At 37.3% G+C, this 21363-nt stretch overlaps 1 protein-coding gene across 4 annotated transcripts in view; it reads right to left on the reverse strand.

Moving 5' to 3' along the window:
* SCAMP1 (secretory carrier membrane protein 1) overlaps positions 1-19420 on the reverse strand; it is a 112453-nt gene extending 93033 nt beyond the window's left edge. Inside the window, exons 1-2 of one of the 4 annotated variants that reach the window (XM_081289797.1) lie at positions 19186-19265; positions 179-256 (exon numbers count right to left, since the gene is read on the reverse strand). In XM_081289797.1, coding sequence (XP_081145923.1) covers positions 179-256; positions 19186-19242 — 135 coding nt within the window. In that variant the 5' untranslated portion in view covers positions 19243-19265. Of the gene's footprint in view, positions 1-178; positions 257-19185 lie in introns of all 4 variants that reach the window. The other 3 variants (XM_081289798.1, XM_081289799.1, XM_081289800.1) reach the window with 3 other exon arrangements.
* Between the last annotated feature and the right edge of the window lie 1943 nt (positions 19421-21363).

Genomic DNA, 21363 nt, shown 5'->3' on the forward strand with positions numbered 1-21363 from the left:
ATTGATAGTCCTACTTGTTTAAAAAAAAAAAAAATCCTGACTTGCTAAATTCTAAGTAAAACATTAACTTCTTATTTTATGTTTTACAAATCAACTAAAAACTACAACAATTAAAATATAATTCCTACTTGGTTTTTATTTAAACATTTAAAAATGGTCCAATTAAGAATAATCTTACTGTTCTAGAATCCGAGAATGGATTATATTCGTCAAGTCCAGGTGGAACATTTCTTGTCACCTGTGTAACTGATGGATCCTAGAATAAAATTTGAAGGAGAAAAAAAAATTACTTATCCTTTGAGATATAATTATATAATATTTGCATTTACATAACATTTGCTTTATCTGTACTTTTGATCATTCAACAAAGTAAAAGAGGAAAATAAAGATTATCAGATGCATCCGTCCCATTTCAACAAAGTTGAAATCTAAATCCACAGATCTCACACCCTCAAAGCAAAACAAAACTGGGTTAGATGCAAATCAGCTGCTAGTTATTCTATAAAGACAGAAAGTAGACTGCCTCCTAATAGCTGTGTCGAGCTGACTGCACAAGAGCAGCTGAACAAATTTTGGGTAAAACCACCATCCTTTCCTTTGGGCTCAGGAAGAGTTCATGCTCTCCAGTTTTATAACATCTTCCATCAGTTTTCCCGACTGCAGATTTAAGTACCATATCACAAATCAATGTCACATACAGCCAACATCTAGAGCATTCAAGATTAAGTACCTCTTACTTGCTTTATTCTATGCCAATATCTCTACTTGACTGTTTATTTTTCCACTTGATCCTAGACAGTCTCCCAAGTATATTACTCTACTAAACCAGCTTTTCAAATCTTTTTATATTGGGCTTTCATAAAAATAACTGAATCACAAAATCCCAGACATTTATCTTATCTCTCTTGATTATATGAAAAATATAATGAACATCAACAAAATCAACTAGATAATTCATGTGAAAAGCATTTTACAAACTGTGATACATCTTAACTTGCCTTCATAGCTCTAGTCTCAAACTGTAGCATGAATAAGGATTAAATAAAGTGCAGACTGTTGCCTCCCACCTGAGTTTCTGATTCAGGAGGTCTAGGGTGGGGTCTGAACATCTGTACTTCTGACAGGTTCCTAGGTGATACTGCTCTCTTTCAATACTGTACTTTTTCCAATCCATTTTCTTCAACATAGTCTTCAAAGTTACCTTTCAAAAATGTAAAGCTAATCTTATTATTCCTCTTCCTCTAAACCCTTTCCCTTGACTTTCATCCATTTTGGATTTTTAGTAGCTTTCCACTAACTGTGAGATAAAATAGGAATCCCTCAAAATGAAATACAAGGCTTCTGATCATGTAGCCTGGCCCTTGCCTATTTTTCCGGACTCATCAACTATCTCATAATCACCCTCACCTTGGCATATCCTTCTCCTTTAGCCAAATGCCAAATGAAAAAAGCTACTGCAGGAGCCTCAAACTTGGAAAAAAGCAAGTGGCAAGGATAAAAGGAAAAGCAATAAATAAAGGCTTGCTTGACAATAAATTGGGAAGAAGGGACTAAAATGACTCTACTTACTCCCCAGGGTTCCCCATCCCCAAGTTTACCCAAATGTGTAAGGAGAAGGGAGATTATCAAAAAGAGATGCATGCATCAGAAAGAAAATTAAGAAAACAAAAAAAATGAATATTTTAATCAAAATTTTCAAGTTGGCATTGCTGAAGTCAACCTAATTTAGTGAAGGAATCTGAGATAAGAAGCAGAGAGCTGAAGGTCAAATCCAGATGGGTTCAGCAGCAGTCTCAATCTGACCCTCACTACCACCCAATAAAAGCAATAATCTATGAGTCTGCAAGATACCATGACCTTCTTTTGCAATGCTTCCTCCAATTGGAAAACTCTTCCCAGCAGGGTCAGCCTAAGAAGCTCCAGGTATTATCCTATATGATAATCAATGATGTTCCCAGTAGGAGGCCTCTTTCCTAGTCACTCCACCCCAGGTTTAGTGCCCCACACTCCTCCATATTTATCTCCATTAGCATTTATTTTACTGAACCATAATTTTTATGCAGGTCTTCCCCCTCCCCAAGTTAGACTATGATCTCTTTGAATCAATAAGGTTTTTGGTTTTTTATTTGTTTAATCATACATGCCTGGTGATACCGAATCTTCAAAGAGTATTACCACTCCTAAAAAGAAATAAAGCAATTCTTCAAGATAGTAGCAGCAGTAATAAAAAAGAAATGCTTTCTGAAAAATTGAACATAAATATGAAAATAGTTCAAAACATGTAAATGAAAAAATGTTTAATCTCATTCACAAGAAATACTAATTATACTAACACAATCATTTCTTACCTATCAGATTAGCAAAAAATCCAAAAGTCTGACATAACCTTGACAAAGCAGTAAGAAAACAGGGGTCTCAACCACTGCTAAGAGGAAAATCAACCGTTTGTTAGAATCTCTACAGAGGAAAAGTTGGGAACATGTAGCAAAATACCTCTGCATTTATCCTTTAAACCACAGTCTTACTTCTAGTAATCTATTCCAGAGATATGCTGGCAAAAACATTGTATATAATATCAAAAGGCTAGAAGCAACCTAAATGTATATCAATAGAGGATGGTATGATAAAATAGTGCTAATGTGTTACTTTGTTGTAAAATTATATAAGGTGATATATAAATTGCTAAGGAATGAATGAATAAAGATGCAGAACAATGCTATCTTGTGTGTAAAGGTGGAGGGTAGAATGAATGTATTTATTGTGCTTTTTAAAAGAAAGAATACATCCAAAACCAACAATGAGTGCCTATGAGAGAAGAAGAGAAGAAGGAAAGAGTAAAGAGAGGAAAGGCTTGGAAGCTAGACTTCTCAAAACATACCTGTTTTGTAGCTTTTACTTTGGAACTACAAAAATGTTTTTCATTATTACAGAACAAAATTAATTCAAAGGAAAAAAGGAGAGAAGCATAAGTAGGGTCATAAAGATACTATTTAGATATGAGGTGTCCCCCAAAAGCTCACATGTGAGACAATGCAAGAATTTTCAGAGGTGAAATGATAGGGTTTAGAGCCTTAACCTAATCAGTGGATTGATTCACTGATATGGATTAACTGGACAGCAAGTGTTGATAGGTGGAGTGTGACCAGAGGAGGTAGGTCATTGAGGGTGTAACTTGGGGTTTATATTTTGTCCCAGATTAGTGGTGCTCTCTCTGCTTCTTGATTGCCACAGCTGGGCTGCTTTCCTCTTGCATCCCCTTCCACCATGATGTACTGCCTCATCTTGGGTCCAGAGCTATGGAATCAGCTAACCATGGACTGAACCTCTGTAACCTTGAACCAAAATTAACTTTTCCTCCTCTGATTGTTCTTGTTAGATCTTTTGGTCACAGCAATGCAAAAGCTATCTAAAACAGTAACATACAGCTTAACCAACATTCATACTATTTATGTTGTTCTCTCAATGCCACAGAAATATACTGGGTCCCAACTTTTATTTTTCAAATGCATGTACCCAGATACTCAAGTATCCTAAAATTTACCTTCCTTTTTTTAAACACTTTTTCTTTTAGATGTTGATGGACCTTTATTTTATTCATTTATTTATATGCAGTGCTGAAAATCGAACCCAGTACCTCACATACACCAGGCAAGTGTTCTAACACTGAGCCACAACTCCAGTCCCTATTTAAAAAAAAAAAAAAAAGAAGTATAACTTAGTACCCAAAAGACCTAAAATGAAATCATTCTTCAAATGTTCCACTTCCAACTATTGTAACCAAATTGTACTTGCTTCTTCTGATATTAATCCAGGCTGAAAGTTAACTGACAGTTTGACAAAATCATTGTCTCAAGTGAACAGAGTTTGCTTCTAATCCACTTGGAATCTTTCCTAATGCAGTATTAGATGACAAAGCAGTAGAGTCTGTGCAGGATATGCCAAGGCTGAGAATTGATTTAGGAAGTAAAGAACTGATATCTTTGAATTATCACATAGTTAATGTTTCAAGTTAATTTCAATAATTGTGAATGGTGTTAAAAAATTCACAGCCTCTAAACTGGGAGGAATCAATAGAACTGAAGATTTAAATAATTAGTTATTTTTTTAATGCCTATTAAGTATACAATATTTACTAAAATTATTTCCAATCCTTCTTGTGATCCTTCTAGTTGGTTATACAGTTTCATTTTCAGAGAAAGAAGCTGTAATCTTAAAACAAGTTCAGGAAACTTTCTCAAGGTCAATCAGTAAGTCTCAGATAAAATTAAAAACTAGGACTTTCTAATGCCTATATGCATTTTTCTATTGGATAAATTAAACAGAGTTCACCACAATAACAACTTCAACAAAAAAAGACAATGGTTGAATTGATTGTAAATGATTCCAATACTTTGTCAAGAAAATGTTATTCTTTTTCTTCAACAAAATCAAAATGAAATTATTTCAACTGACAACTTGGTTTCTTCTAGGGCAGTGGTTCTCAAATTTCAGTATGCACTGGAATCATCTGGAGGCCTTGTTGAACTCCAGGTTGGTGAGCCTCACTATGAAGGTATCTTTTTTCTAATTCGGAAGGTCTGGGATGGTAACTGAGAATTTGCATTTCTAACAAAGAACTATTCTGAGATAGTCTTATTTTATTGGCTTACAGGAACCTACTAGGCTCCTGTATTTTATTAACTTTTAAATAACAAGTAAGGCATTCTGCATACACATTAAGGCTATATCTTTATTTCATTAGTGAAGCCAAAGCTAGTCTGCCAGCACTTTAGTTATACCACTTAACATCACAGTCATAGTTCATTAAAAACAAGATGCATTATGAAAATGAGTATTTTTAAATAAGAGAAAAAGTAAAACTTTTCCAACTAGTATAATTAGCTTTTTAAAAATCTTTAATATCAATTTCTTTATCAAACCCATCAGGGTAGTGTATCTTCACTGTATTTTAAATGATCTTCTACATGGATGATTGTGTACAGCCACATATCATGTATCCATTACAATCTCTCTTAGCATATAATGCTTAAATTTCAAGGTTAGCATGCAAAACCTTGTATATCTTGGGTACTTTCTCTGTAGTAGAAAGAACACTAATGGAGGAATCAGACACTGATCCTAACAATGACTAGTGACCCGAAGCAAGTCACCTAAATTTTAATCTCACTTTTCTCATCTTTAAAACAGGTAATTTGATAATCACCCTGGTCAGCTGCAGCTCTGATATCTTGTGCTACAGACTGAATATCTTGCTTGGAAAGTTAACTGCCTGTATTCAAATCTCAGTTCCAAGACCAAGAAGGTGTAAACTTTGAACAAGCCTTCATACTTCACCATACATAAGGTTTTTTAATCAACAAAATGGATCACATGGCTGATGAGGCACTACATGTAAAGTTACTGCGTGTGGAAAAGACTTAAAAACTGAGGCTGCTCTCATTATAGCCGCTTATGATTCACTGAGAATTCAATAAAAAATAACCAATACATGAATCAGCCAAAAACAATAGTCACACTCATCTTCTAAGGAAAACTTTTCAGAAGCAGTTCTTTGTCGAACTTTTGTGTCTTGTGACCCTCTAAACACAGCTACAGATGACAGGATGAGGAATTGGCCTCTGTACCATCTTTAGAACCAGACATGAGGATGACCGGCAGGCCCCAACAGAAGAAACTCTAGATTGGATGATGCCTAACCAATTCAATCAGATCCTTTTTCTTGAGGAGATGGAATATGAGACATTAAAAATAGCTAATTACTATCAGTAGAAGCCGACACCACCAGTCATGGTAGAGAGACCAAAAGAAGTCATAAAAAGGTGATTAGAAAAAGAGCAGAGAGCAGCAAGTACAGCATGTGAAGAGAACAGCGATTAGTAGAGTTGCCAGTAAGTCTCCAGAGCAAAGACAGAGCCCATATACACAGTTACTGTTCTGCTATTCCAACTGGTGAGAAATGGCAGTGTGAAAGCAGTTTTCACAAAGTCCTGCAGTTCTTCAGACAGCAGCATGGAGAAGAAAGGAGGAAATGTGAAAGGGGCAAAAGAGGAAAAGCAGGGTGACAGAGATCAATCTCCACTTGAATCAGTGCATCTCAACTTTTATGTTTTAAAAATACGGATTTCATTTGAAAATGGCTTCCACTGCTTGGCATGGAGGAGGTCAATAGGAAGAAAGTTGGGACTGAGCAAACACCCTGTAAACTCCCAGAGTCACTTTTGTTACACTTAGAGATGGACTTTGTTCCCTCCTCAAAAGTCTTTATAATAGGGGTTGGGGTTGTGGCTCAGAGGCAGAGTGCTTGCCTAGAACATGGGAGGCACTGGGTTCAATTCTCAGCACCACATAAAAAAATAAATAAATAGCGCCATGCTGTCCATCTACAACTACAAAATTAAAAAAAAAAAAAAACCTTTATAATACACTTGGATCTCTTAAGGTATGTCTTTAAGCCTTAAAGTCAGAACAGATAGAACGAATACTCTTTATCATTTTGTATTCCATTAAAACTCCATATACAGGGCCGGGGTTGTAGCTCAGTGGTAGAGTACTTGCCTAGCATGTATGATGTTCTGGGTCCGATCCCCAATACCACATAAGAATAAATAAATAAATAAGGTATGTGTCCACCTACAACTAAAAATATTTTTTAAAAAACTCTATGTACAGCGTTTGAGGCCATCCTATATTTAAATAAAATCTGTGAGAGATTTTAGTAAGTATAAACATTTACTGATTACTAGTATACATACTGATCCCCAACATACTTACTTACTGATTAACAACTGCTATAGAGCACTGCTTAATTTAACTCTAGTTTCACCTTCTTTTTATCCCCCCTCCAATTTTAAAAATAATAGAATACAAATATAATTCTAATTTCTGTCCTTTTATTTCCGTTGGTGTTAGATATTCCCTGCAGCTTAGGACTGGGAAGCAGCTCAGCGGTAGAGCGTTTGCCTAGATATTCTCTACAGTTCAAAATTTATGCCACCCTGACAAAGCAAATCTGCAAAACAACAACAAAAAATCCTCCTTGTATCAAAGCTTCACCTCCTGCCACCTTTTCTTAGGATTATCCTAACAAATATCCCTTTATCTCATAAGTTCAACTGCTTCATCAGAATACCACATCTCTATATTTCAAGTCTTCATCACTTTAAAATATACACAAGCAAAACAAACAACAACAAAAAACATTGTTTTAACCAAGTCACCCTCAGGTTACTATCAGCTGCCTTTCCTACTTCCTTTCAGTCCACTTCTCCATTTCCCCCTCCTTCACCCTGGATCAAGCTGCCAGCATTTCTCACTTATAAACTCCAATAGACTTCTTACTAGTCTCCTTCCCATCCTTGAACCCTTTCCTAGTCTATTCTCCATAAAGAACTCAAATGAGCTTTTCAAGATTTAAGCCTATCCATGTCATACCTATGGATTTAATTAACATATTTTAGGCCTTTAAAATTTTTTAAATAATTGAGAATGGACAATGAACAATTGGTGAAATCACTTATGGGGTGGAGGCTGCAAAGATGGGTAAAGTCACATCCTTTGCATAAATGACAACTAAGGAATGTAGAAAACTTTAGATTGGAGGAGAACATTCAATTGACATTCTTTCATCACACATACTTTACAGTGTGCAAAAGTCATCTACTGTTATTATAACTGATAAAGAAAAAATTTAAGATGTTCTAAATTTAATTATTTAATCACAAAGGCTGGATGGTGGAGAGAAAGAACAGAAAGTCAATCAGTTAAAAGGTAATAGACCAAAGCAAAAAATAAATAAATCTATTCTACATTCCTGAATGTAACTTAAACTCAATGTAAATTCAAACCCCAGGCTGCTGGACCACCAAGCACCATCAAATCCTGCTTACAAACCCCAACCAATTCAGCAGCAACAAATACTTCTTACGGACCATCCTCCTCCCTAAAACTCTCCCTGCTTCTCATTATCCTTCCCTCTTATCTATTGTCAAAACAGGCTCAATATAAATAATTTATGCTTCCCTTCTCCAAATTTTCATTATAAAAATCTTTCTGGCTTATGGGTCCAGTGGATATACTTCCAATTATATCTAGCCTTGTTCTTTGCAACTGGTAGCTTCAGGATCTTGTCCTAGGACCAGTCCTCCTCAGTCTCAAGAATTTTGCTTTAACTTAAATATTTTATTCATCTAGACCTATCCTGAACAATATGGTGGTCAGTGGCTCTTAAAACATAACTAGTGCAATTAAGATGTGCTGAAAGTATAAAACACCAGATTTTCTATTTCAAAGATTTAGTACTTATTAAAATGATACCATGTAATAGTTCTAGTCCAAGTCTGTTATTCCTGAGTAAACTGAAATATTATCCTGTGTCTGAATTTCCTATCCATAAATGCCTTCTGCCTTGGATGCTACACTTTGGGGAATAGAGGCTACAAAGTGAGCAATGCTTCTTTGTCCTTCAAGACAGCTTAGGCAGCACCTTCTCAGGAAGTTTTTCTCCTGCAATATGAAAAACGTGCTACATTTTTCTTGACCATAAAGGCATTTATCATGCATTATGTTTCCCAACTAAAGGGTGGACTTATTGACATAAAGGACTTCTCATCTTTGTATCCATAATGACTCTCATAGAGTTTGACTTTGGGAGCTCCACATATATTTGCTAAATAAATATCCTACTCTGTTCCACTGCAATGGTAACAAACTCTTGGAGACAACTGAGCTCAGTCCTTTTTACTCTCTAGTACAGTCATAATCATTACACAAAATTTTAAATAATTATGAAGACATAAACTCTCCATTTTAAGTATAATGATTTGTAAAAATTGAGAATATGCTTTGCTTGCCATTGCCAGAATATGACAATTAAGTCCATTCAAATCTCATTAATTATATAATCAAAACAACAGAAATTTAATTGTTTACTGGCAAATATTAAGACACCACTGAAGTAAAGGGTCCTGCTATTCCAAATTTCACTTTCTATGTTGTGACACCACGCCTGAGCTACATGAACTACATACAGAAAGAATAAAATGTCTAAAGCCAGGCACAGTGGTACATACTTGTAGTCCTAGATACTCTGCAGGCTGAGGCAGGAGGATCACTTGATCCCAGGAATAGAGGCCAGCCTGGGGAACACAGCAAGCAAAAAAGAGGAGGGAAGAGGGAGGAAGGAAGGGGAGGAGGAGGGGAGGAGAGGGGGAGGAGGGGGCGGAGGAAGAGGAGGAAGAGGAGGAAACATGTCTAAAGATAAAGTGGTGGCAAAACCCCAAACACATGACTTCTTACAGAAACAAGTAAGTGGGCAAAGAACTGGAGATTTAGATATTTTCAAAATGTCTTATATCTGTAGTAAATTCTTAAGAAATATTTTTAAAATAAATTAACTTTAAATAAACAACCAGTACTTCTTACCACATAAAGAAACTAACTCAAAATGAATCAAAATCCTCAGATATGTGTCACAATCATAAAACACTTAGAAGAAAATATAAATGTAAATCTTTACTACACTGGGTTAGGCGATAGTTTCTTAGATATGGCACTAAAGGTACAAGCAACAAAAGAAAAAGGAGAACATTGGATTTTATCAAAATTAAAAGTTTTCATGCTGTAAATCATACCATCAAAAAAGTAAAAATATAATTCACAGAACTAGAGAAAATGTTTGTAAATTTGGTGTCTAAGTGACTTGCATCTAGAATAAAGAACTGTTAACAGTTCTAAAAAGGCAACACAACTTTAAAATGGGCAAAGGGTTTGAATAGACATTTCTTTAAGAAAATAGACAAATGGCCAGTAACACATGAAAAGATCATTAGCCATCATGGAAGTATAAATCAAAACTGTAATGAAATACCACTTTAGACCTAATAGGATGGCTTTAATAGAAAAGACAGTGTTGGCAAGAATATGAAAAAAAAAATAGAATTCTCACACTCTGCTGTGGTCATGTAAAATGGGGAAATCATTTTGGAAAAAATAATTTGGCAGTTACCATATGACCTACCAATTCCACTCCTAGATATATATCAGAGAATAAAGGCATGTGTCCCCACAATATCTTGTACAAAAATATTCACAGCAGCATTATTAATAGTCTCAAAAGTGAAAACACAGGTGTATATCACTTAGTGAGTAGACAAATAAAATGTAGTATATCCATACAATGAAATTTTATTTAGCAACAAAAAGAAATGAAGTCCTGATTCATGCCACAATATTGATGAACCCTGAGCAGATTATGTTAAGTGAAAGAAGTCAGCCTAAAAGAGTATATATTGTATGATTCCACTGACACGAAATGTCCAGAAAGCATACCAGTGGTCACCTAGGCATAGAGGGGTTGGGGGGAAATGTGGCATGACTGCTAAAGGGCATGGGGATTCTTTGCAGGGTAAAGAAAGTATTCTCAAATTTATGGTAGTGTTGATGGCACTACTGTAAATATATTTAAAACCACTGAAGTGTATCCTCTAGGTGGATTAATTGTATGGCTTATGATTATATCTCAGGCAATCAGATGTAATATTTCTTGGAAGAACTGCTGCCAAACAACAATAAATCCTTAGGTCTCCCAAATCTAAATACCAGCTCACTCCTGCCTTCATTAACCAAATAGGTATGCTTACTAGGGAGGAAGTAAGGAGAGATGGGAGTGGAGGATGAGCAATCAGGGACTACACTGACACCACACAGTAGAGGCTTTCCCCTAGCATTCTGTTACACAGAATCACCAAAATATGTTCTGAAATTTGAGCAAGTGGTTAGCTAATAGAGTTAGATGTCCCAATAACAATGCATTGAAATCTACAGACGTACAAAGAAAAAGGCTGGTCATGTAGAACAGGAAAATTCTGGGTCATGTGTGTGTCCAACTGACACATGAACTAAAATCACCTTTACGGTCAGGATGCTTTGACAGGAAAAGAGACACTGAATTGAGATCCTAAAGGTGGGAGAACAGCAGAGCTCTCCCACACAAACTATTGACAGATTTCTGTACAATAAAGCTTGTTTTATCATACAGAAACTCCATTTATCTTGCCTTTTAAGACATTTTAGTGGAATACTATACACAAACACACACACATACACACACACACACACACACACACACTCCGCCAAGTCCTCTAGGCCTAAGTGACCATCAGTCTGGATGTTTTATATCAATGGAATCATAAAATTTGTAGTGAAAGACGGGCTTTTTCTATTCAGCATAAGGTATTAAAGGTATCATTAAAAATGTCAAGCAAAGACATGAACAAATTTTAAAAGATCTCAATAGTTCACTTGTACTATAGGCAATCTACTTTTAAATATAGTTTTTCCACCAGAAAGTAAGTTCAGGTGGAAATATTCATAGAATGTTTTCTTATAAACTAATATTAAACGGTGACCAATTTTCAAGGTCAATATTAAGACTCATAGTACCACCGAATCCAAGCATTCTCTACAAGAATGAATCCATGGGAGTAGTGGCAGGCTGGGGAGGGGGGTGCAGACCATTCATTGTAAACCCAGGGATTTATCTTCTGCTAGCCCTATGACTTAAAAAAAAATAATAATCACAGCTTCAAAAACTATTAATTCAATTCAAATATAAAAGGAACACTAAATGATCTTTTCAAAGATCTCTAACATTATGTTACCATGTGCAGAAGTCTCCCACATTTCAGTGAAACCTATATTATAAGGTGATTTGTCAAAAAAAAATAAAATAAATTAGTTATCCTCAGTTCAAGTTGCGATACATAATAGCTTCTAAAAATCCCTGAGCTTTGTAAGGCAACCAGTAATTTGTATGGCTTGTTTCTGTTACTATTTCTATTAATACCAAAAAGTTTCAAAGTTAATAAAAATTAGAGTCTGCCTTAGAAAATGCAGGCAATTTAAGGATGAAATAAAAAATAAATAATCATATGTTACAGCCAGAGAATCTTGCACTATTATTTATTTTCTTTCTCTGTTATTTTAAGAGAATTTGTCCCCCAATCCCCCAACATTTCTTATAGTTCTTTGGAATCAAGACAAATAACAAATACTAGAAACAGCAAAGATACCAAATGAAGTAATTTACCTAAGGTCACCTAAGCAGCCTGGTTCCAGAGCTCACCTTCTTACCTACTTACTCCCTATGCAAATCTCATTTACACCTTCCCCTAATTCCCTATAACACTGGGCTAAGAACACATAAATATTTGCCTGCAATATGTAAAGCTCACAGAACACTTTCTTATACATTCAGCTCTAAGTGGTTGTTAGCCTATTTTGGGATTCAAATCTAAATATTACCATTAAAACTCAAACAAAAAGCATCTACTACACTTCTTTTATGCTTAGGGAATATGTGGCATGTTTATAATACACTACTTACTTATAAGCAATTCACTAAAATGTATGACTCAGATACCAAAAGTTAGGCATATATAAAACCACAGGTCTGATCAAATCAGTCTAAAAGAAACATCAACATATTTACCAAACAAGTATCAAGAGCTCTAGGAAAAAATGTCAAACAATGGTAAAAACATACCTAGCATATTATCCCTTGGTCATATTCCTGATGCTTTTATCTCAACACCTACCACTTTAATTTGTCACCACTTTCCTCATATTCCAAATTACTATGTGCACATTTTAATCATCATTAGAGGATTCTCACAGGTAAAATGATTGAAAAGTATACAGCTCCATCACTAATTATTTCTCTTGGAGAAAGTGGGAACTTTCAGTACTTCCTATGTATATAATGTTCCCACAATATACATTGTTTTCACTGTTTGACAAACAAAAACCTTAATAGCCAGGCACAGTGGACTGGAGGTGCAGCTCAGCATCAGAACATGAAGCCCTGGGTTCAATCCCCAGTACTGAGGGGTGTGGGGAGAGGGGGGGTCAGGGACCGACTTGCTGAATATTCTCAGTCATTTTTACTTTCAAATACCTGAATTGTGTTTTCTTCTACTATCAGTCAAGTAAAAATTATCAGTATCAAACTATCACAGATCCTTTATTTCTAGTTTTATCTCCCCAATAGTCGATGCTTAATCAATCTCACCAATACTCAAAATATACCAACACTTTGTAATATCCACTTGTTCTTTGATTAATGAGTTTGAGTCCCAGTGTTTTTGCTGACATATAAAAATATATTCTGTAATTCACCTGTATTTTGTAAAATAGACAGAAGTGTTTCTTTTTAAGAGAGTGTTTAAAGAAAAGGTTAAGTATCAAGTTAATGTTGATAAGTTATTTATAATTACATTCTAATAGTAAGTGTAACACCTATTACATTGGGGTTTTTTTAAGTATTAATGTATATAAGGATTTAAAAGTAGTTGCAACACAAACGCTGGCAATGTCAGAAGCCAGATAAAGTAATATATACTCTGGAAATACCCGAATACCTATTGAGTAATAAAAATTTCTTACAACTCAATTTTTAAAAAGCTAAACAGCCCACTCTAAATATATGCAAAAGATCTCAATATTTTACTAAAGACATGAAAAGATCCTCAATATCATTAGCCATCAAGGGAATGAAAATCAATATAACAAGATTCCATTCCACACTGACCAGGATGGTTAGAATCAAAATCAAACAACAACAAGATGTTGGCAAGGATGCAGAGAAATTTGCAACCTCACAGACTGCTAATGGGAATATACAATGGTGTAGTCACTCTGGAAAAGGGTCTGACTGTTCCTCAAATAATTAACCAGAGAATTACCATATGAACCATTAATTACATGCCAAGTATATGACCAAGAGCCTCTGAAACAGATGCATGAATATTATACCAGCATTATTCATAACAGCCCCTCTCATAATGAGAATAACCCAAGTTTCCAGCAACTGATGAGCTTCCTCCCCCCACCTCTGCTGGAGACACATTAAGTACAAGTTTCACCACTAAGCTATACCCTCAGCCCAACATTACTAATTCTTAACAGGACCCAAAGGAAGCAAGCTGAAAATGCTACCTGCCTGCAAAGAGGGGTCATTTATTACAGGGAAAATAAAAGACCTCTCAGATAACAAAGTCAAAAGCAGAAAAAAAGCAACAGATGAGAGAACCATTTCCAGGTGACAGAACGGGTCATAACCAAGGAACCTCGCTGCCCCCAAAATAGGGGACACTAACAATATGTGCCTGGCTAGATTTCAGAACTTCTCTAGATCAGCATTTGCTACATGCCTTCTACTCCTCCTCTGTTTTAAGGGGAATGTCTATGGAGGTTATCCTGTACCTGTATCACCATGCTAGAGGGGGTGTGTCTTTTCAGTTCACAGATCTCTATCAGCTTGGGCACAGCACTCCCTTCCAGAAGTGGAGTCTAATCTTACCCTTCCTTTTTAAATCTGAGATGACCTTGTGCTTTTTTTTTCACTAACAAAATGTAGCAGAAGTGACATATGACTCAAGAAGTCTTGTAGTTTCAGCTCTTGTCTTCTTGGAACACTACTACTATTATCTAAAAAGCCCAGGCTATTCCCAGTAAAGAGGCCACATGAAAGAAAATCAATCTGCCCCCACTGATGCCTCCAGATAATGAGTAGGCACTTGAGTGAGTACATCTTAAACTATCCAGTGAAGCAGTCAGATGACTGAAGCCACATGACTGACTCTAGCATTTAAAACACAACAATTAAACACACACACACACACACACACACACACAAAACCTTCCAGCTAAGTCTAGCTTAAATAACAAAATCACTAACCAATGAATTGCTTTAAAACCACATTTGAAACTGTTGAACACCAACAGATAACTGAGATAGTGGTAAATAAAATAATTGTGCATCTTAAAATGGGCAGCATCTTAATTCTAGGGCTCCAAATCTTCTGACTCAAAATTTTAAATTGGTAGAAAAACAGCAACATCAGCTTCATGTAAATGTCACTATAAATGTAGTAAAATAAAATGGATGACATCCTTGATGTTATAAAATGAAAACAAGTGGAGGCATAGTCTTGTGTCCCCCAAAATTCATATGTTGAAAGCTAAACACCAAGGTGATGATGTTAGAAGGTGGAGCTTTTGGTGAGTGATTAAGCCTTCCCAGAATGGCATTAATGCTCTTAAAAAGAAGGCCCAGAGAGCTACCTTCCCCTTCTGCTATGTGAGGACACACAGAAGGAACCATTTACGAAAATCAGGTTCATATCAACACTGAATCTACTGGCCACTGGATCTTAAACTTGCAGCCTCCAGAAGTGAGAGCAGTAAGTTTCTGCTATTTATAAATTGCCCAGTATAAGGTATTTTTATTATAGCAGCCTGAACAGATAAGACAAATGATTAGCAACCTTGAATTATGGGTCAGTTTTTAATGGCAAGGTTTAAAATTGTTCAACTAAATTCTTAAGATGTCACTAAAATTACTATAAGCTAAAACATAACATAAATGAGAATGGTAAATTTCAGGCCATTTTTAAAAGACATTCTTATGGGATATGTTCTAAGACACTACAGATACCAGAAATAGAGATTTATATATATAAATATATATATATATATATATATATATATATATATATATATATATACACACACACACACATACATACACACACAAACCCATGATAATATTTAATTTATAAATTAGGCATAGTAAAAAATTAACAATAACTAAAACATAGAACAATCATAATATACTATAAAAAAGCTTATTTAATATTTATGAACTGTTTGCTTCTGAAATTTTTTCATTTAATATTTTCTACAAGTGGTTGACTGCCGCAGTCTGGCTGGGCACAAATCACTAAAGCAGGAACAAACTTTATTTCCGAACTCCCGGGAACACACCCACGTGGCCTTCTCCAGGTCACACCACACACCAACCCAAACTCCCTCCACCGGATCTTCACCAACCAACCCGAACTCTCCATGGAATCCCCGCGAGAGCTCAACCGGAACTCAACGGGAACTCTGCCAGAACTCAAGTACTGGCAAAAGGCTAGGAGCCATCCCAATTTGGCTGTGGCTCTCAACAGTTGACCATGGGTAACTAAAATAGGATGAGGGGGACTACTCTATTTAAAAAGCAGAATTACTTCTTAAGGCCAAAACAAAATGGACATTGTGTTCATATTTAATATCAAATTCTTCTATTGGGGGGGGCTCCAAATAAAAACAATAATTTTGAAGTCAGAAATACAATGGAATACACATTGTGCCACCAACAATGGACTGGTAATCAGGACTCCAGGAGTGTTGACACCAATTCTATACTACCTACCCATGGGTGAACAAACTGCACTAATTCTGGCCCTTAGTCATACATTTTTATCCTGACTTGCAGAAACCAGTATAACTAATCTCAGTTGGTTATTGAACTCTCCCTTTACAGGCTTGTTTGTCTCCATATTAGACTAATATCCATTAAGGATAGAGATATTTCTTCAAAACTTGTTGAATGAACAAACAACTGAACAAAAGAATAAGTAATATGCCAATTGTTAATACAAACTTATTATGTAGAAAACATTTTTTTCTTTCAAGCTTAACAACTACACTTAACAACTCCAGAATGGATTTTCAAACTTCCATACAATTATCTATTTATTTCGGAATACTATAGTTTTTCAATTACTTCAAGTTTCTTTATGAATAAAAACATTCAAACTTCATAAAGCCATTTACTATGACTAGTACCACTGGAATAAAGCAGGTGATCCAAAAAATAAATAGAATGAATTGAATCTAGGAAGCAACAGCCAATAAAATCAAATAAACCACTGTAGTCATATCACCTAAAAGGATTCTACTCAGAAATCATTTTATGACATGGCTCAAATGAAGATGTTTGCACAAGTGTTCCTAATATAATGGTAAAGCAAAAGTAATGTTAAGGAATAACAAAATGATTATCAAAACTGATTTAATCAAAAGTTAGAATAGATAGCAAATGTGAAATATCAAACAAGATTTGAAAAGAAGGATGATCATAAGGTAACACACATATGAATCTAGGAACTATTTAGCTTTAAGTAGAGAATATAAAAAATGTTATTTCAAAAATCACTTTTATGGCCTGTGCGGTGGTGCATGCCTGTAATCCCAGTGGTTCAGGAGGCTAAGGCAGAAGGATCATGAGTTCAAAGCCAACCTCTGCAACTTAGCAAGGCCTTAAGAAACTCAGCTACAGCTTGTTTCTAGATAAAATATAAAAAAGGTTGGGGATGTGGTGAAGCACCCCTGGATTCAATCCCTGGTACCAAAAAAAAAAAAAAAATCAAAGAAGCAGGAGAAAAAAAGTATGTACTACAGATATAAACTTTGAGCAGGAGCAGTTGTATACAAAATAGAAAAAGATCATTCGGAAAATGTATACAACTAAGTCTTCTTTAGACCTAAATTATCTATTTCTTAAAGCATTTTATGTACTTGAAAAATCATTGTTCCCATATTCAAAGAAAGCAAAGTTTATAATTTTATATCACACTGAATGTATACTTAAAACTTCTTTTGGGTTTAGAATTACTACAGTAACAATATGGATGTCAGAAGAGGCAAGTGTCATGGCAACATTAGATGTCACAAAAGAGCAGTCGGAGCTAAGACGACAATATCTTGCTTAATAAGAGAAGTTAATATGAAATGAGCCATGTAATCTGTGACTAAATAAAAAATAAACAGCACCAATGAGATATCTGAATTAGGAAAAGCTAACAGGTTCTTACTATTATACCTTCAAAATATTTTAAAATAACACCCATTTGGCAAATTATGAAATGTCTCTTTAGGAGCTCTATGATTTCAGAATAACTTTTTTTTCCCCCACAGCATAGAAGGGAGTCTAACTACAACAAAACTTCTGGAGGGAAAAGTTCTCAAAAATGCAACCAAATCATCTTTTACAAAAGCTAAAAGCTACAGGCCAGTTGTACTAAATTTTCTCAAATGACATTGGGGGCAAGAGAATAGTGACTGAGTACTTCATATTTCTATAAAGTAAGTCAAATTGTTAACTATAACTAGGATCATTTCATTAAAATAATCCTTCACGAAATTATCAGGCCACCATCAAAACAGGCATTTTTTCCCCCTCTTCCTGAGTTCTCCATAAGAAGTAAAACCTGGAATAAGAAAGAGATATAAACCAGAAGTGCCACTTGTGTGACCACACATTAAAGTTACTATTTTGTGACTACAAATTAAAGCTACTAAAGCACATGGTCAGGGGAAATTAATAAACAACCAACAGTTGGAAACATATTACACTTTCTAAGCTTTACCCTCATTAAGAAATCCAGAGCACTTTTCTAGAGATAGTTGCATTTAAGCCCAGATAATGAATATTTTAGCTGCCTTTCTTTGCCGGTTTTTGTGCCAACCCCTTTTGAAGCTGGGGATGATTAGGTCGAATCCAAGAAGCAAAGCAGCTCTTGCGGGAAATGGTATCTTCAAACAGCCCAGAACACCAGTGACGCACTAGGAGCTTGGAAAATATCCCGTCCTTTACCTTGCTAGGAGCAGCTAGGTAGGAAGATGTCGACCACGTGCACTATTGTTTTCCAGATATGTTTATTTATTTTTAACTTCTGCTTTGATATCAGTTCCCTTAACCTCAATCTAATAGGGGGAGGCGGCATGGCAGCGCCGCTGGTGGTACCTGGGATCAACAAGAGTTTAAATAATAAACACATATAAATATATTTTTTAATTGCAGCATACTCAGTACCCTCATCTCTTGTCCAGACTTCTGCCATCACCCCCACGCTGGTCTTCTTCTACACTGCCGCTTCCTTGGGTCCCCATGACAACCCCACCCCAGGGCGGGCCCCCTGGGCAGCCTCCTGGCCCTTGCCTGGGCCTGCCAGACACACTTGCCCAGCAAGTGACGGCTCCACCTGCCTTTCCGCCGCCACCCTCCCAGCTCCCAAGAATAGGATGAGGACCCTTCCCTGCGCGCGGGCCCAATCCCCGGAGAGGGCAAGACCCTCATCGGCAGGTGACGTGGGGCGGGGCAGCCGACGCAGAGCTGGGGAGGTTCCAACCCAAACCTCAAAGAGCGTAGTGGGGGGCCAGGTACGACCCCCAAATGGGGTGCGGCCGCCCCATCCCCTCTCTGGCCGAGGGACAGGCACAGGGGGCGCGAAGGAACTCGTTTGTTGTCACAAACAACGACGCGTCGTGGCGGTAAGAGATGCTGGGGCCGAAGCTCACCTTGAAGGGGTTGTTGAGATCCGGGTCCGCAAACGGGTTACTGTCAAAATCCGACATCTCTCTCGCGCTCGGCGTCACCCACCCGACCCAGGCGCAGAGAGAGAGACGAGGCGAGGCCGCCGCCCCCCTGCGCGCTCACGTCGCCGCCGCTGCCGCCGAGCAGATCCGGGTGCAGCTCGCGGGGCCACCCAGCCGGCCGTGCCACTGAGCATGCCCGGTGCGACGGGCTCCGGGCCGGCGGCACTGCTCCCGCTCGCCGTCCTGTTCCTCCGGGCCTGGATCCCACGCTCCGGGCTTTGGCTAGGATCGAGGAGGGAGCAAGGGCGGAGGGAGCCGGGAACGGAGGGGGAGCGACAGTGACGCGTCCCACACTCCGAGGACCGAGTGAGACGAGCGATTAGGTCTGGCTGAAAGAGATTATATTAACAGGGATTTGAGATCGGATTCCTAAGACCCACCGTGCCAGACTTTAAAGAAGAGGTGGTGTTTTGTGGGGAAGAAGCACCCTGACCCCACTTGTCAGGTTGGGGAGGCGGTCTGGGACGCGGCCCGCACACCTGGGGAGCCAGGTACCGCGGCAGTCAGGGAACTGGAGAAACCTCGGCAGCTGTCCCCAAAGAACTGCCGCGGGTCGCAGCCCTAGATAATGAATTTTGCGCACGCCTGACCGAACCTGGGAATCCTAGCCTCCCATTTTCGTGCCCCCCCCCCTCATTCTAGGTTGCTTCAAAATCATGGAGAACCATCTCGACGATCCGAACTTGCTCCAAGGAGGTTTGGGAAAGAAATGAGACGCAGTACCGGGCCTCAGTACTTCCCATCCACCCCTACCCGCCAAATGACGGGGTGGGAGCTGGAGAAGGAAAGGAGAAGGGGGCTTGAGTCCTGATATCAATGCCTCCAAGTTAATAGGAGTGAAAGACAGAAGCCGGGTTTTTGTTTACTTTCAGTTTATTTGGGTGTAAAATATACACCTCTTGATTTTTTGCTTATTCTCATCCGAACGTCAGGAATGAGATTAGCATTTGCATGTGTAAGGAATACTTTTGTGTATATTGAGCCACTCCTGAACTTTGTTGGGAGGATATCGCTTTCCTCACAATTGTCTTCCTTCAGCGCTGACATAAAAGCACTCAGATGAAGCTAGTGAGAGCCAGAATTAGTTTGACTTTCTAAGTTTCTAAGAATTGGCAGTATCTAGATTTAATCTTCCTAGGCCTTTGGGGTGGGAGGGCTTACACTATGCAAAGTCACCTAGGAAATAATACTTTCTCCTCAATGTGAAAACACAAGCTGGAAAAGAAAACACGCTTGCTGTAATCTGTCTTAGATAGGATCCAGGCTGGAATAACAAAGCAGCTTCTCCTAGGCAGTGGGACTGAAAGTGTCAACTATCTAGTAAGTGATAACAGATGAGAATAATCCCCTCAGAGCTGTAAGAGTCTAGATATGAAAAAGCAAGCAATGAATTGTGCTTACAATCATACTCAGCAGCTGCCTGGTGCCTGGCTTATAACAGTGCTTCTAAATGTGTTGGGTTCAAATTCCAATTCTGATAGTACTTTGTGCCACTCACTTCACCTCTCTGAACCTGCAAAAGGTTATTTAAGAATAAAATGAAATGATATAAAAATGTATTTACAGCCTATTAAATGTCCAAAAAGGTTCCTATGTGCTTTGCCTCGTCCCTACTGAACTTGACTTTACTCAGCTGATCTGCTTCTCTCACCAATATGGCTCTCACTCTTTCCACCTATCCTCCAAAGGACTCGAATAATTGGTAGCTATTTACTATGCATCTAGTATGTTCCAAGACAATAAGTATCAGTTGAACCTGTCTTATGCTGTTTATAACTAATAGCGTTTGCACCTAATGCAAAGATTTAAGACTTCATTGTTGTAAAATCACTAGGAATACTTGTTAAAGATGCAGACCCCCCACCTCTTCATACCTCCTATTCTTAAGATTCTACTTCAAGGGGTCTAAAATAGGGGTCCTGAATTTGCATTTTTGTTTTATATTTAAAATGTCTTCATATTAATGTTATATAAATGCATAAAATGGATTCATCATACAGTACTTTTTTTTATTCTTCAAAGAAAATTTTTGTTTATCTTCTCTTTCCCTATGTTAAAAATCTTATATATATCTCTGAACAATCTTACAATATTATATAT

Source organism: Spermophilus citellus (assembly GCF_964194105.1).
Source record: "Spermophilus citellus genome assembly, chromosome: 1".
Taxonomy (NCBI): Eukaryota; Metazoa; Chordata; class Mammalia; order Rodentia; family Sciuridae; genus Spermophilus; species Spermophilus citellus.